The sequence below is a fragment of the Equus przewalskii genome, chromosome 4, assembly GCF_037783145.1.
Source record: "Equus przewalskii isolate Varuska chromosome 4, EquPr2, whole genome shotgun sequence".
Taxonomy (NCBI): domain Eukaryota; kingdom Metazoa; phylum Chordata; class Mammalia; order Perissodactyla; family Equidae; genus Equus; species Equus przewalskii.
The window spans coordinates 66,020,825-66,037,261 of NC_091834.1; the positions used below are offsets into that span (position 1 = coordinate 66,020,825).

The 16,437-nt window shown below is 37.8% G+C and overlaps 1 protein-coding gene across 24 annotated transcripts in view; it reads left to right on the forward strand.

The window, feature by feature from the left end:
- ANLN (anillin, actin binding protein) overlaps window positions 1–16,437 on the forward strand; it is a 132,555-nt gene that overhangs the window by 80,825 nt on the left and 35,293 nt on the right. For 13 of the 24 annotated variants that reach the window (XM_008535991.2, XM_008536006.2, XM_008535999.2 and 10 more), the window contains exons 3-8: window positions 772–1,080; window positions 5,263–5,648; window positions 6,774–7,002; window positions 8,928–9,118; window positions 9,393–9,500; window positions 15,034–15,163. In XM_008535991.2, coding sequence (XP_008534213.1) covers window positions 772–1,080; window positions 5,263–5,648; window positions 6,774–7,002; window positions 8,928–9,118; window positions 9,393–9,500; window positions 15,034–15,163 — 1,353 coding nt within the window. Of the gene's footprint in view, window positions 1–771; window positions 1,081–3,574; window positions 3,824–5,262; window positions 5,649–6,773; window positions 7,003–8,927; window positions 9,119–9,392; window positions 9,501–15,033; window positions 15,164–16,437 lie in introns of those variants that run through there. The other 11 variants (XM_070616240.1, XM_070616242.1, XM_070616244.1 and 8 more) reach the window with 6 other exon arrangements.

A 16,437-nucleotide genomic window follows, 5' to 3' on the forward strand; every position in this document is an offset into this window, starting at 1 on the left:
ACTGACCTCATGTGGGATTTACATTCTTGCTTTTTAAAATGTTAATTTTCCAGGAGATAAATTAAAACTCATTCCTGGGTAGAAATAATATGCCTTCATTTGGATAGCTCCTTTTTATTTTAGGACTTTTACATCTATTTTATAGGTGTTCAAGGAAGTTTAAAATTGTGAAATGTTGTTAAATACTTGTGCTGATGAATTTGTTTGGTTTTGACTAGATAATCCAGTCACTTTTTTGGTTCCCTGCCCCTAGCTTAATAAACCTCAGGCCAGGTGCCCTTCTACCTTGCTAATTGTCCATGAAAGATTGTTTTCAAAACAGAAAGCCTGGTTTCTACTCTTAGCTTAGCTGTGTCACTTTAGGCAAGTAACGTAATTTCTCTGGGCTTGATTTTCTTACCTAAAAATGAAGTGATTGGGCTGTATGATCTTTAAAATCCCACACATTTGCTTATTCTGTGTGTGTGCACTTTTAATTTTCTGTTGTCTTAAGACTACATAAAGTATTATGCATATATCTTGGAATGTTATTTGAATTTATTTTTATTCAGGTTTTTAAACCATAAATTATGTTTGCTTAAAAAGAAATCTCTTGTATCAGATTTTGAAGTTACTGAAAAAAAGAATTTTACGTATTTCTTGTTGTGAGTAAAATCATTTAAAGGTTTAGAGAAACATATGATGTTTTATTAATTTGTTATGTGCCTACTGCAAGTTTTTCATGCTGTGAGAAATTATGGAATTTTGAATTTTTTTTCCTTTTTAATCTAGAGAAATCTTGTACAAAACCATCACCAAAAAAACGCTGTTCTGACAACACTGAAGTAGAAGTTTCTAACCTGGAAAATGAACAACCAGTTGAATCAGCTTCCGCAAAACCTTGTTCTCCGAGTCCTCTGTCTCCTCAGGCACAGCCACAGGCACCAGCTCTGGTCAGTGATTCCGCGGCTGTCCCAGCATCGCTGGGCTTGAGGAAAGGGCTGACCTCAAGATTGGAAGCAACTGCAGCCTCCTCAGTTAAAACACGAATGCAAAAACTGGCAGAGCAACGGCGCCACTGGGATAATAATGAGATTACAGGTATAAATTATATGGATGGTATGGTCCTTAAATCTGTTTCAGTAAGTTTCAACTTGGTTTGTTGAAAATTTTATTTATCAGTTAACACGTGAAAGGTAAATGCTTTTGTTTTCTCTATATCCTGTGTATCCGTTGCTTGCACATGGTTTGTTTATCAATAGTATATTTATCAGTTGGTTGTATTCTCATTGAAGTAGATGGTGATGAGGTTCTTAGAACAGACCACAAAAGCTTGATCTTGTAACAGAATTATCTTATTTGCAATAGAAAACAGTAGAGAACAAACTATACTCTTGACATTATTAACCTTGCTGACCTTCAGCTGCATGTTCAAGAAATCTTATTTCATGGATTCACTAATTAAACTTGAGTGACTAAGGTATGCAATGCTGTTCAATAGGAGAGAGAGAGAAAACTTCAAAACATTTATGAGCACCTACAAAGCATATTATTCTGCTAAGGTGCTGGAAATGGATGAAGTGACCTGATCTTTGCCCTTCATGGGCCCATAATCAGATGGAGAGCCTGAGAGCAGATCATGCAACAGGGTTGGTTATTTGTTCTGTGATAAATTTCATTTATCTCCCACCTTGTTATTAAAAGAACCTTGAGATGATTTACAAAAATACCGATATTACAAAACAAGAAAAATAAGGAAATCAGGGTGAAGAGAAGGAAAAACAAATAAGTGAAGGGTAAAGTTAGTTTATTAAATATAGGCCTTAAGTTCATTCTTACCTCCTAGAGATGGTTCTGAACTTGCTAGCAGCCAGTGCAAAGACGTGAAACACTATCAGGTGCATGACTAATGTTTGTAAGATAAAAGCAGAATCATCATTGGCACTGGAGCCTGAAAGAACTTTCTTCCCTGTGTCCTCAAACATGACTCTGTGTGAGCTAGTAACCGTTATAAGGTTTCTCAAGGTAGACAGGTAGCTTGGCTCGAAGCTCAGTTCAGTAAAAGCAGTTCCAAAGGGAGCCAGCACAGTGCAGGTGGACCGCTCGTGGCGACTAGGCCTTACCCCAGGAAGCGTCCCTCGGCTTTGGCTCAGAGCCAGGCTCCTATGTGTCAGAATCATTCAGACTGTTGGCTTGGAATCTCAGGAGTGCAGGGAGCCCTGGGGTGTGCTCTATTTTTTCCTTTTAAACCTCCGTAGGCAATTCTGATGCATAGCCAGAATTGAGACCAAGTAATCTGAAGAAATGGCTGGACTACATAGCCTTCAGGCAGTCTTCCATAAATAGTGATTCTTATTACTGAAATTTTGATAAGTCTTAGACAGCAAAGCATTTAGGATTATCCTTTCTGGCAGTGATGAAAATCTCAAGAGCAAATGCTTACTGTGTAAAGTGCTAGGCATTCTAAATATTTTTTATTCTAATATAGTATTTAATTCTTACAATAATCTTATGAGATACATACCACTTTTATCTTTATGTTATAGAAGAAACTGGGCTCAGAGAGGCTGAGGAAACTGCCCACGTTCAGCTGCTAAAATTCATACCCCGACTAGAGTGGTAGGGCTCAACTGTTGCCTGCTGTGACCTGCCTGATGTTTTCGGGAGATGTAACAGGGGGCAGATATTCCGTGTTGTCAATTAAACATATTTATTTTAGTAGTGGGTACGGCTAACAATGCTTCTTTATAGTACATGAGGAGGCTAATCTGTAAATATGCCTGAATAGAAGGATGTCTCCTTTCTGTTTTGTAGGAAATATTTATGGGCAGTGGAATGTGGATTTTCCTTAAAAAAAAAAATAGAGGGTTGTGATTTAATGCATGGTCAAAAGAACAGCCTAGACCCTAAGCATTAGGGCATAAAGCATTGCAGCAGTGATTTGGAATATTTTGAAAGCAAATGTTATCAAATGCCTACCTCGGCCTTGAAAATAAATCTCATTGGGGCATTATAGCCTGTCTAATTTTAAGCATTGAAACTTATGAGTAAAGAGTTTGTAATGAATGGTTTAGTGAATGCCAAACAAGACTGGGGGTATAAGCCAGTTAAATGTTTAAGAACTTATACTAAAATATAATTTATCTGAAGCCATTCTTCCCGACAGAGAATAGTTAGAAGAGCTAGAGGTCTATTAAGCCCATTCCTAAAACATGATGATAAAACTGTCGTCTGGGTAGAGGGCAGTGCTAATTCTAAGGAAAGTGATAGAGGTGTGCAAAAGGGTAGTATTGGGAAGGCGGTGATCAGGGAAGATTTTCTGGAGGAGGCAGGGATGGTTAAGCTGGATTTGAGGGGCAACTAGCTTCAGACAGTGGAGATGTTCTAGGCAGAAGCAACAGCATTTATAAAAAGCACAGATGCCGTGAACATAGTGGGATATAAAGATTCAGTATCCTAGTATACAGCACATGTGGTAGAAAAGCAAGAGATAAATTTGAAGAAAGCCACAGGATCCAGAACATTTGGAATTTAACTAGCAGGGGATGGGAATGTATTGGGAGACTTTAAGCAGGCACGATGTTGTATAAAGATCACTCTGGCATCAGAACTGAGGAGGCATTGAATAGTGCAGAGATTCGAAGCAGGAAGATCGGTTAGAAGGCTAGTGTTATAATTCAGATGCACAATGATGAAGGCTTATGGAAGTGAAGAGGAGAGGCTGGATTTGAGGGATTTAAGAGAAAGGATCTGGAGGACTTGATGACTGGATGGTAGAGATAGGGGAGAAAGGAGGAAGAGGCCATGATGAGGAGGAACGTGTTTGGGGCAGTTTCAACTTCAGGTATGTTATTTGGGGTGCCTGTGGGATAGCCAAATGAAGTATTGGTAGTTAGAAGGAGACCATGAGGGGTAGGTCGCAAGGACAGAACTAGTAGAGGATGATGTTGCAAATGGAAATACAAGGCCTGCAAGGCGTGTACTGGCGTCTACTGACATTAGCAAAATCGTCTTCAAGGCAGTGGTGTAGGCAGAAGGTGGGTTGAAGTGAGTTGAGTGGTGACTGAATATTGTCCAGGGACAGAGGGACAGTAGCTAAAAGGGAGTGTATGTTGATGGGAGATTGTTTGTTTTTGGTTTTAAGATTAGAGGGACTTGAGCATATTTATGTGCAGAGAAAAAAGTCTGTAGAGAGGAAGAGGGTTATTTGGAGCAAGATCCCTGAGAGGGTTTTGGAGGGGTAGGATTGAAAATTCAAGCAGAGGTATAAGCTTTGGACAATAGGAGGGATGCCTCTCCATTGACTGAATTTGTGGAATAGAAAGTGCCATGAACTTTGACTCCCTTAGGTACTCTTTATGCATGCAGGCCCAGATCCTTTGTAAGTTAAATATCATTTACTTGAGATTTATCTCCAAATGAAGTAACTGTGCAGAAAAACATTTTAGTCTAACCCTGTGCTATCCAATACCATAGACACTAGTCACAAGTAGTTTTCAAAATTTAAATTAGTTGAAATGAAATTAAATTAAGTTTCCTAGTGGCCCTAGCCACATATCAAATGCTCGTTAGCCACATATGGCTAGTGTTTACTATACTGGACAGCATGAATATAGAACATCTCCATTGTCTCAGAAAGTTCTATTATACAGCATTGCTTTGATCTTTTTTTTTCTTTTTTGGTGAGGAAGATTGGCCTAGAGCTAACATGTGTTGCCAATCCTCCTCTTTTTGCTTGAGGAATATTGTTACTGAGCTAACATCTGTGCCAGTCTTCTTCCATTTTGCATGTGGGATGCCACCACAGCGTGGCCTGATGAGCAGTGTGTAGGTCCTCACCCAGGCTTGGAATCCGTGAACTCCAGGCTGCTGAAGCAGAGCACATGAACTTAACCACTACACCATGGGTTGGCCCCCAAACCCATTTTTAAAACAAAAAATTCCTATGGAATATGTAATCCTAAATTGTGCAGTGTTATAACATCAAGAATTGATTCTGAAAATATAACCTAAATATATGATATCTTATAGCATCCATAATTTATAAAAAATGGAAAAATATAGGTGTAACAAAGTGTTTTTTTAAATTTGGATTAAGTATCATCTGATTTGAAAAGATGCTGTCATATTTAAGCAGCTTGGTAGTTTCAAGCATATGAGAGCTTTTTACTAGTTCTTAAACCTATTAACTTCATTTAAACATTCTGAATGGAGTGACCCTGGTATTACACATACATATAACTCTTGAATGTGGGTTTTAATTCTCTCTGAAAACATTTCCAGATGATATACCTGAAAGCTCACTCATCTCAGCAGTGCCATCAGAGGAAAAGGCTGCCTCCCCTCCCAAACCATCCGTTTCAGATGCCTCAGCAACTCCAGTTGGGAGAAGGGGCCGTCTGGCCAACCTTGCTGCAACTATTTGCTCCTGGGAAGATGATGTAAATTACTCATCTGCAAAGCAAAACAGTGCACCAGAACAGCCTGGTACCACTTGTTTATCCAAATTTTCTTCTGCAAGTGGAGCATCTGCCAGGATCAATAGCAGCAGTGTTAAGCAGGAAGCTACATGCTGTTCCCAAAGGGATGGCGATGCCTCTTTGAATAAAGCCCCATCCTCCACTGCTGCGGGTGCATCTTTGATTAATGTTGCAGTTTCCAGCTCTGTGGTAAGTAAATACAATTTTGGTCTTTGGAAACCTTTCCTTTCTTTGCTATGAGTGATAATGTATATATATGTTTAGCTATGTATTTTATGACATATACATAGTGTATTTATATGTATTTTTAGAATATCGGTTTCATAGAAAGTAAAAATCATAAATTTGGTATCCTGTCCCAAGATAAATTAACAGTTGACAACTAAATTACACTGATTTAATGCAATTCCAAAGTATATAATATGAAATGATGGAGTCTCTTAGTCTTCAGGGAGAGCACTGAAAATTACTCTTTCCATTAGAATGCCTTATGTATGTGTATAAATAAGAGATATCAAATATCTGAAAACTGGTAGCTATAGTTACCTTGAAAAGACAATTGTCACGGGTAGGTGCAATACTTTCACTGTATAACCTTTCAAAATGTTTGAAAGGTTACCTTGCACATGTATTACCTTAACAGTTTTTAAAAACAATCTTAAAAAACCAAAAAAGAGAAAGAATGTTGTGTTTCTGAGCGTTGTCTTTCAGTGTAGAGCCAGGTTGTAGAGTTAGACAGACCTGCGTTCAACCCCAGCTCTGCCACATAATTAGAAGTGTGGCTTTGGACAAGTTACTTAATCTCGCCAAACCTTATTTTTCCATTTGTAAAACGAGAAAGAATGGGTTATGGGGAGGATTAAATGAGATAATGTGCATAAAACACTTAGCATAATGCTTGGCACTTAGTAAGTACTCAATAATTTATTACAGTTAGCCATCAGTATATGATACAGTTTTGTTAAATTAATATTGACAATTAAAATACAAAAAAATACATAATTTGGTCTAATATGGTTAAAATTTATAAAGGTACTAGTGTGATAATATGAAACAAATAGTTGTTTAAATAGTGAATGACCCTAACCCTCAAACTAAATTACTCATCAATATATTATGCAGACTAAACTACATATTATAATTGGAATAATAGCATTTTCTAAGTTGACTTTTTTCAAACCTTTCAAATTGGTTTGATCTATTAGGAAGCAGGAACATTTTTTTCATGAGTTTTTACATAAAGCTTACCAAGCAAAGAACTATCTTTCGATATTGTGAATGTTGTTATTTACCCTAAGTATTATCATGTTTCAGAAAGCTACTTCTCCCCAAGTGAAATCTTCTACTACATCCATCACTGATGCTAAAAATTGTGAAGTACAAAATCCTGAGCTACTTCAAAAAACTCCTGTTAGTCCTCTGAAAACAGAAGTATTGAAACCAGTTGGGAAGTCGACTGTATCCCAGACAGTTCGGCCCAAAGAAGAATTGAGTAGAGAAATTTGTCTGCCGTCTCAATCTAAAGGCAAATCTACAACACCAGGTTATGTATTTTTAAAAAATCTAAAGTTACTGCTGACTATTTTCAGGGTATCTGTTCTTGGCATTTTAAATATTCAGTTGTGAATGGTACAGTGTTGGTTTGCCAGGGCAAATGCCTGAATGTATCAAATGAGACTTTTTCAAACTTTATTTGATTGATTGAATATTCATTAGTGCAGACTAGCCCAGTTACTGGTCAAAGTATTTAACCTGTTACATTTTAACAGTTTAAACTTGCTTTTCTCCAGAATGACCATGCTAGATACTTTCTTTTATACTTCTTGACGCAGACAGAGCATATACAACTGGAACTCACATTGTAAGGCATAATGGAAAAACATTCTTGTAACCAAGTATGCAGAGCAGTCTTCTCAAACTTCATTATGAAGGCACCCCTAATAGCAAAGGGAAGTGAATGTATACACAAATGACTCCATTCCCAATTATATTTATATGTGTGTGTATTGTGTGTGAGTATATACATATGAAAGTTCAAAATTGCTTAGTAGCAAATTGATGCTCTAGGAAGCCCATATTTATCTCATGGTGATTTATACCTTCTGGCATATCCCACCCTCACCGTGACAGTGGTTGAGAAACAGAGGACTGAAAAATATGGTTCAAATGTATGGTAATATAGTTTACTTTGAGCTATATTCTTTTTTTATTAGAATTGCTCTTGGAAGGACTGTTTTAAATATAAATTTTAACTTCTTGAAAATATAATCTCTCCAGAAACTATAGTTCATCGTAAAAGAGAAATAGACAGAGAGATGAGAATGGGGAATCCATTAGTTATGGGGTAAGTAGAAACCTGCAGTCAGTTTCCAGATGAGCCAAAATGAGAATTGGAAACAATAGCAAAATCTCCACATGGAATAGGACTAAGTTACTCCCAACCTTCTAAAGATTTATGGCATAGATAAGAAGCATTCTTTTATTATTCTTGGCTACCCAGAAAACATTAACAGGGCCTCAGAGATGTTTATTTTACGTTTCTTTCTATTCTTAATGGCCTCTAGTTTGAGATATGGGATGAAGTGGTAATAAGTGACATATGGAGTTGTCAAACCATGGCCAAGGATCAAATTCTGTCCTTCACCAGTTTTTGCAAATAAAAATTTTATTGGAACACATAGCCACGCCCATTTATTGTCTCTGGCTGCTTTCAGCTTCAGTGCAGAATAGAGTAGTTGCAACAACAGCCTTATGGGCCTGCAAAGCCCAGAAGTATTTACTCTCTGGCTCTTTATAGGAAAATGTTTGGCAATTACTGATATAGATAAATCTCCTTTTGTATCATACAACTGTAGTAGCCTCATGATGGAGGTGATATATATCCCATTTGTTCTACTTTCTATGTACCTCATATTATTTCAAATGAGTACAATTTTAAGACTGTAAAATCAAGACATCCTTTGGTAAAGTGAATAACCCCTAATTCTTCTTTTTGAGAGAGAAAAAAGATTTAATCCCTGGATTTTCGTGTGTTAGGCTTCCTAAAGGCAAAATAAAATAAATTGGGCTATAGAAATGTAAGTAGATGAGTTATTGTGGCCAGGACACTTGGTGGTTAGGGGATATTATTAATACCATACGGTCAATTTCCAACCATTTATGTTCTGATTATTTAGTTAAAAGGTTTTCTAATTCCTCCTGTCCTCTTACTCTACATTTTAAAAATTTTTCTTGTTTTTTTTTAAAGAACTAAACCCTCTAAGTAAATTTTAGGACATGGAATTAAATAGTATAATGAAAATTAAAAAAAAAATTTTTGAACTGTTTTCATGCTTTTGCTTTCTGAATGAATATTCTGAGTAGAATGAAAGCATTTTGGAATTGTACTGGATTTTAGAACTTTTTCCATAGAAGTCGTAATTGTTGCTTATTCTGCATAGCCTCCAAAAATGTGTGTATTTTCTGTAGGAGGAGCAGGCATCAAACCTTTCCTGGAACGCTTTGGAGAGCGTTGTCAAGAACACAGCAAAGAAAGTCCAGGTCGCAGCACACCCCATAGAACCCCCATTGTCACTCCAAATACAAAGGCCATCCAAGAAAGATTATTCAAGCAAAACGAGTCTTCATCTACTTCCCATTTAGCACAACAGCTCAAGAAGGTATGGCTTACTGCTTTTAACATTATTCGTTGCATGGCCTCAGCATAGAACCTAGAAATCAAATTGTGAATTCTGATACCAGTCTTTTTGAGATAAATAGCATCTTGATTCTGTCTCACTTATTCCAAATTAGAAATATTATTGTCCTGTATTCCATGTGTATTGTGAATTTATTAATCTTAAAACTGAAGATAAGCAAAGTTAGTAGTGTTTAGATATTATTCTTAAACATACTATTGATTCTTGTGTAAAATAGAGCTTTTGATGGTTTTAGGAACGTGAAAAAGAACTAGCATGTCTTCGTGGCCGATTTGATAGGGGCAATTTATGGAGTGCAGAAAAAGGAGAAAACTCAAGAAGCAAACAACTAGAAACCCAACAGGTACTGTAAACAAGGAATATAAAAGTGAACTTGGTACCAAAGTAATGCTGGGATCTAACTTGTGGTTCTGTATTATAAATAATTCTTTATATATTTCCCTGTTCCATTTAACTCTGCCACTTTCCATTTGTAAATTCCTTCAGTGTTCTTACCATCTCTGCTTTTCTCTTGTGATATTTTCCCCTTCAGTGGAACTCTTTTCTGTATTCACTGATGACCTACTTAAAATCAAATTTTAAAAAATTATTCTCATTCATTTGATTTCAGATTCTTTTTAACATTCTACTTAGATAGTGGTTCTAAAATGTTTCTCAGAATCAACTTTTCTCATTAATGATTGTATACCTCTCCCTAAATACCAAGCTTTTAGACTAGCTATAATCCTTTCAGTCACCAAATACCTCCCAGATTTCTCTTTACTCCTATATTACTTCCTGTCGAGTTTCATTAATCAGCCTTCAACAAAAATCCCTACTTGTAAATATAAACTATGTTCTGTTTCATTTACATGCCTCCTGTGTACAAAGTGCTGTGTTAGGATATATTTTTAAGCTAAAAATAATAGAATTATATTGAAAGTGGGTACCAGTAGAAAAAGAACGATAATTTCAACCAGTATTCTTTGAGAAATGATTGATTTTTTTTCATGTGTTCTTTTGCTTAACAAAAAATGTTTCCCAGAGTTCTGATCTCAACTCTTTTTTGTTCTCACTTGCCCTGGGACATCTCTTCCCAGTACTTATATCTAGCTTTAGCCAAGAACAGAAAGGCTAATGATGCTCAGTTATGCTTGAGAGAGTGCCTTCTCTCCTGAACTCTAAGCCTGCTTGGCTAGTAGAGCTCTCTGCGCTTTGCTGTAGTATCCTCTCGTGTAGTCTGTTTCTTCACTTAGGGCTTTGCTCTGTATCTCGTCATCTAAAGCAGTCTGGGAGTTCTTCCTTGGCTCCTTCATATTCTTACAGTGTCTTCCCACCTCCTGGCTTGTAGCGCACACACAGAACACACACACATCCAGTGATACATTTTGTAAATCTGTCACCAAGCTACCTTGTCCTCTGTATTTTCCTCGGTGATTGCCTTAATTACTAACATAGCTTTGTGTTGGACACCCTGCTTCTAGTCTGGCTTCTTTTCACATCTTACCCATTGCTGCCAGAGAAATGTTTTTAAAAGGCAAATATTTACATATTCATTTGCTTAAAATCCTGGAGAGCTTCTCATAGCCATCATCAGAAAAATGTTTAGAATGTTTGCCTTGACATCTAGAATCATTCAGAATCCAGCTCCTCCCCACTGCTCCTCCACACATGTGCTGCAATCCTGTCATACAGACCATTTGCAGTTTCTCAAATGTACCCATCTTTTCAGATCTCCTTGCCTTTGTCTTGCTATTCTCTCTGCATCTCCATGGTGAGCTCCTTCATTAAGAATAGGTCAAAGTTTACTCTGCTCTGGAAATCCTTACTTGGTCCTTTTCCCAAGGGGTCCCTCTGTTTTTCATCTATGTCATCCTGCATTTACTTCAACTGGAATATTATCTTCCTGTAATTTTTTTAACTTTGCTTTCCACCACCGTCTGTGAGAGCCTTATCCATCTCTACTTGTGTTGTTAGTGCTTGGCTCACAGTAGAAGCTCAATAAATTTGTCTTTGAAGGAAGGAGTGAATGTGCTAATCCTTCCCATCAGCCTATATCAAGTTATTACCTGTCATCTTAGAACAAAAATAACTCTTTACCCCCTACTCCCCTCTCTTTCTTTGCCTCCTTTTCATCCAAACTCTTACAGAAGAGTTGTCTCTACTTGGTGCTTTCAGTTTTTCTCCTCCCTTCTCACTTGTTCTCTTGCCACTCGGGCTCTTACCACTACCCGCTCCACGGACTACTACTGTTACGAAGTTCACCAGTGATCTTCAGTATTCAATTTTCATGAGTTTCACTTGACCTGTTCACTGCATTTGACATTGCTGATCACTCTGTTCTGTTTGAAGCACTTTCTTCATTTGGTTGCCAGTATCTCATATTCTTTTGATTTTCCTTCTACATTTCTGGAAAGTATAGGGCAACAATTCTTAAACTATTTTGTGCTAAATAATTCCTGATAATCCTGTGGAATTCCTCCCTGGATAGTTGCACATATGCATGTAAACAAACTTCCTAGTACAATTACAGGGAGTTCAGGGGTCTCTCCCCTCAAAGCTCATCTGTGGTTCCCACAGAAGGAGCAGCCAAAGAGATAGGAAGAAAAAGCAGTTGAGTATCAGGTCACTAGAGTCAAGGGAAGAAAGAACCTTTCAGAAGGAAGGAGTGGTCGGTATTGTCAAGTGTTTGTTGTCAAATGTGGACTGGCCTGAGACCACTGGGTTTTGAAATAAGGATCTTGTCATGACTTGGCAAGAGCAAGTGAAGTTGTGAGGGTGGAATGTGGGTAGTAGTGGATGAAGAGCAGAGCCTGTGAGTTTAGGCAGTCCTCAGAAGTTTGGTTCTAAAGGTTAGGGGAGAAAGGATGTGGTGGCTGGAAGGGGATGAGGAAGTGAAGTATGATTTGCGTTTGTTTTGTTCTTTCTGAGGCAACTGAAGTCAATTTTAGAGTCAATGAGAAGGAGCTAGTAGAATGGAAGATGTTGATGATAGAGGAGAAAGAGGTGAAATTGATGGAATTGGGTAAATCTTTGAAGAGGTAAGAGTGGGTAAACTCCAGAGCACAGTGAAGAGAAAGGATGAGGACAGTTTCCTGGTGTGATGAAAAGGAAGAAGGAAAGCCTTTTGGGGGGCCTAGTAGTTTTAGAGCTATGGTGACAGAAAACTGGTAGATTTTGGGTCTGATAGCTTCTGTTTTGTTCATCCTTAGGGGAGGAAAGGTGAAATAACTCTCTGGAGGATGAAGGAGAGAACTGACTTGGAAAGAGGACTAGTGGCTAATTTTGAGACTCAGGTGGGGTTTGAGAGCATAAATTTATAGTGGAACCAAACCAAACAGTTGTGAGTTTTTTCTTTAGTTATGTCCAAAGAGCCTGGAAATAGACATGGAGAAATTGAGTTGTTCCAGTGTTGGGGTTTTGACAGATAAGAGGAATGGTAGTACAGTTGAGATGAGGAAGTGGAAGATAATGGTTGAAGTAAAGGGTCATGAGATCTAACCTGGATGGAGGTGTAAGAAAATAGTTAGGGGGGCTGGCCCCGTGGCTGAGTGGTTAAGTTCGCGCACTCCGCTGCAGGCGGCCCAGTGTTTCGTTAGTTCGAATCCTGGGCGCGGACATGGCACTGCTCATCAGACCACGCTGAGGCAGCGTCCCACATGCCACAACTAGAAGAACCCACAACGAAGAATACACAACTATGTACCGGGGGGCTTTGGGGAGAAAAAGGAAAAAATAAAATCTTTAAAAAAAAAAAAAAGAAGAAAATAGGTAGGGCAACAGGAAGAAAAGTATCAAATGACCAGAGGTCTACATGAGGCCAAAGAACATGGTCTGTTAGGAATTCTTGAGTAAGCGAGATTGGAGATATGGTTAGAGTGGGACATTTGAATTTAGGATTTCAGGGAATAAACAGATATCAGGTGATGGCTGAATTGGAGTTGTGGTGAAGGTCTTTGGAAATGAAGTGTTTATGCAACTGAGAGGCTAAGATGTTGTTTGGAAAGTACTTGTGGCTACTGATGTCACCCAGCTGATGGCAGGTCTTGGACTAGAGAAGAAATGAGATAGGGAGTGCAGTCTAACCAGATGGCGTGAGCCTCAGAGGAACAGGAGTTTTTAAAAGAGGATTACTAACAGCATGGAACCGTTAGTAGAGACCAGAGAGGAGGCTGTCCCTCACATTGTCAGTGTGTAGGAGAGAGAAACACCTTTGTTTCAGAGGGTTGTAGGGCAAGTCCTGTCTTCACAAGAAAGCCAGGTTTCTAATAGGGCTAGAGAGTAGAAGGAATATTTAGTGAAGAGTATGAGGTTGTAGAGGAGTTTGTTTACCATGGAAGAGGGTCGTTTGGATACTAAAGTGTTTTTGGAGAGGATGATAAAGTGGGGAGTTTGACTTATGGGAGAGAAAGCAGAGCAGTATGCAGATGAGACTAACGGAAAAGACGGAAATAATAAGGTGTTACAATAGTTAATATTTATTGAATGCCTACAATATGCCAGGCCCCTGATGGGCACTTTTTAAAATACATTGATCATTTAATTCTCACAATAACGCTAAGTTCAGCAATACTCTTTTTCTGGGGGAGGGACTAAGGCTTAGGGAGGTAAATCACTCGTCCAAGAATGGCACACTGGTAAGTGGTAAAACCAGGGGTTCTAACTAGACCTTCTGACCCCAGAGCCTTCTCCTTTAACCCCTACATATTTATTCTTGGGCAGTGATCCACAGTTAAAGGATATGGGGCTTAGTGAGTTTATCTGGCGTTATGTTTCAAAGCTATGATTTAAGTCATTGAGACTGAGTGTAGTTGCTTTCTATTACTGCCGTAGTCATTCTTCCATTTACTCAACAAATGTTTGATGCCTACTGTCTACAAAGCACAGGAGCTTTTGACTCTCAAGGTATACCCAGCCCATTCTTCTCACTTCTGAGATGGACTTGCCCTATCTTCTTCCTCCCCTCCTCAAACTTCTTGCCTACCCTTAAAACAGTCTGCAGCACAGGATGTAATAGTCTGCTTTGTGTTTGTACATCAAAAGCTTCTTCTAACTTGAGAGACAGTATAGTCTACAACTGGCTCTGGAACAAGAATTCCTGGGTTTGTAAACTGAATCCACCAGTTCCTAGCTGTGTGTGGAGGTTACTTAACTCCTCTGTGTCTCCGTTTCTTATCTGTAAAATGGAGATAATAGTACCTAACTTATAGGGTTATTGGGAGGATTAGGTGAGACAATAACCTAAGTGCTTAGAAAGGTGGCTGGCACATATTAAGCTCTATGTAAATATTAGCTGCTGTTACTCTTATTCTCAGTCTTGTCTGATTATTTTAACTATTGCTTTAATCATAAAACTTCTTCCAAAACAAACAATGAATGTTTCTCTTCCATAGCCTTGTGAATGATTAAAAAAGACTCAGGGAATTTTTTTCCCTTCTCTCTTCTTTTCTTTCCTTCTGATTCATTTTGTCCTTTGTTTTCTTTGCCTTTTACCCTTTGAGTAACTGGTAAGTGAAATCCTGATGTAGGAACTCTCACTAGATTTTCTAGGTGTGGGATGAGATACATGACATAGGGGGAATTGTTTTCCCCACGTGTAGCTTTCGCTTGAATTAATTTATCTAAAGCTGAACTCTGATGCGAATTTTTATTCTCTCTTGCCTCCTAGTCTCTAATAAAAAAGATTTTACATCCTAGGAATTAACAAGAATATGAACTAGCGCTGAGGGCTTTTTGTGTTCTAAACATGGCTGGGTCCTTTCACATACATTATCTTTTTTGTTCTAAGGAAGCTTATATAAAATAATGACTCTTGTTTATTTTATTTAATAACCTGTAAAACGACAAAATCTATAGTTTTGAGAAATAATGTTTATCTCTTCATTTGCTTTTTGCAGGAAATTCACTGTCAGAATACTCCCCTCAAAAAACATCAAGTTATTTCAAATACCCCATCACTTCCAATAACAGAAAAGGTGACAGAAAATCAGACACCAGCCAAACCTTCCAGTACAGAACCTACAGTAGGTCAGTGTTTTCTATTTCTGCTTCACTTAAAATGTAGCTTTCAGGCTACCATAGTTTTGGAAATTGGATTGGAAAGCAGAAATGCTGCTCTGTTGTAAAAAGATAGATTCATTTCTTCATTTCCACTCACTTTTTCATTTCTAGCCATGTAATGTGCTTCTTTCCTACCCTTTTCCAGAGTGAGAACTCATACTCTTGATGAGAGTGTAAATTACTACAACTTTTCTTTGGAGAAAAATTCGGTAATATCTATTGAATTTGTAAAGCCTGCATGCTCTCTAGTTCAGCTTCTCTACAAGTGATTCCATGAGTTGAATTCTTAGAACTAGTGAACAAAGATGTATGGACAAGGAGATTAATTGTAGCCCCATTTGTAATAGTAATAAGATTTAAATGACCTAAATGCCCACCAGCAGAAGACTGTTAAAATAAATTGTGCTAAAACCATGTAATTGTGTATTATATAGCTACTTACAAGAATAAGGTAGCTTTCTCTGTAATGACATTTAATATATCATAGAGAGTTAAAAATTTTTTTTTTATTTTTTAAGATTATGGTAAAAAACACATTACTATAATTTACCACCTTAACAATTTTTAAATGCACAGTTCAGTAGCGGTAAGTATATTCATATTGTTGTGGAACAGATCTCCAGAACTTTTTCATCTTGCAAAACTGAAACTCTATACCCATTAAGCAACAACTTCCCATATCCCCATCTCCTCAGGCCCTGGTAACCACCATTCTCCTTTCTGTTTCTATGAATTTGACTAGTTTAGATAACTCATACAAATGCAATCATGCAGTATTTGTCTTTTTGTGATTAGCTTATTTAATTTAGCATAACGTTCTCAAGGTCCATCCATGTTATAGCATGTGACAGGATTTCTTTCCTTTTTTAAAACTGAATGATATTCCATTGTGTGTATATACCACATTTTGTTTACCCATTATCTGTCAATTGACATGTGGGCTGCTTCAACTTCTTGGCTATTGTGAATAGTGCTGCTATGAACATGGGTGTGCAAATATCTCTTTGAGACTCTGCTTTCAATTCTTTTGGATATATATCTAGAAGTGGGATTGCTGGATCATATAGTAGTTCCATTTTTAATATTTTGAGGAGTCATCATACTGTTTTCCATAGCAGTTGCACCATTTTACAGTCTTATCAACAGTGCACAAAGGTTCCAATTTCTCCATATCCTTGCCAACACTTGTTATTTGCTGTTTTTCTGATAGTAGCCATCCTAAAGGGTGTGAGATAATAGAC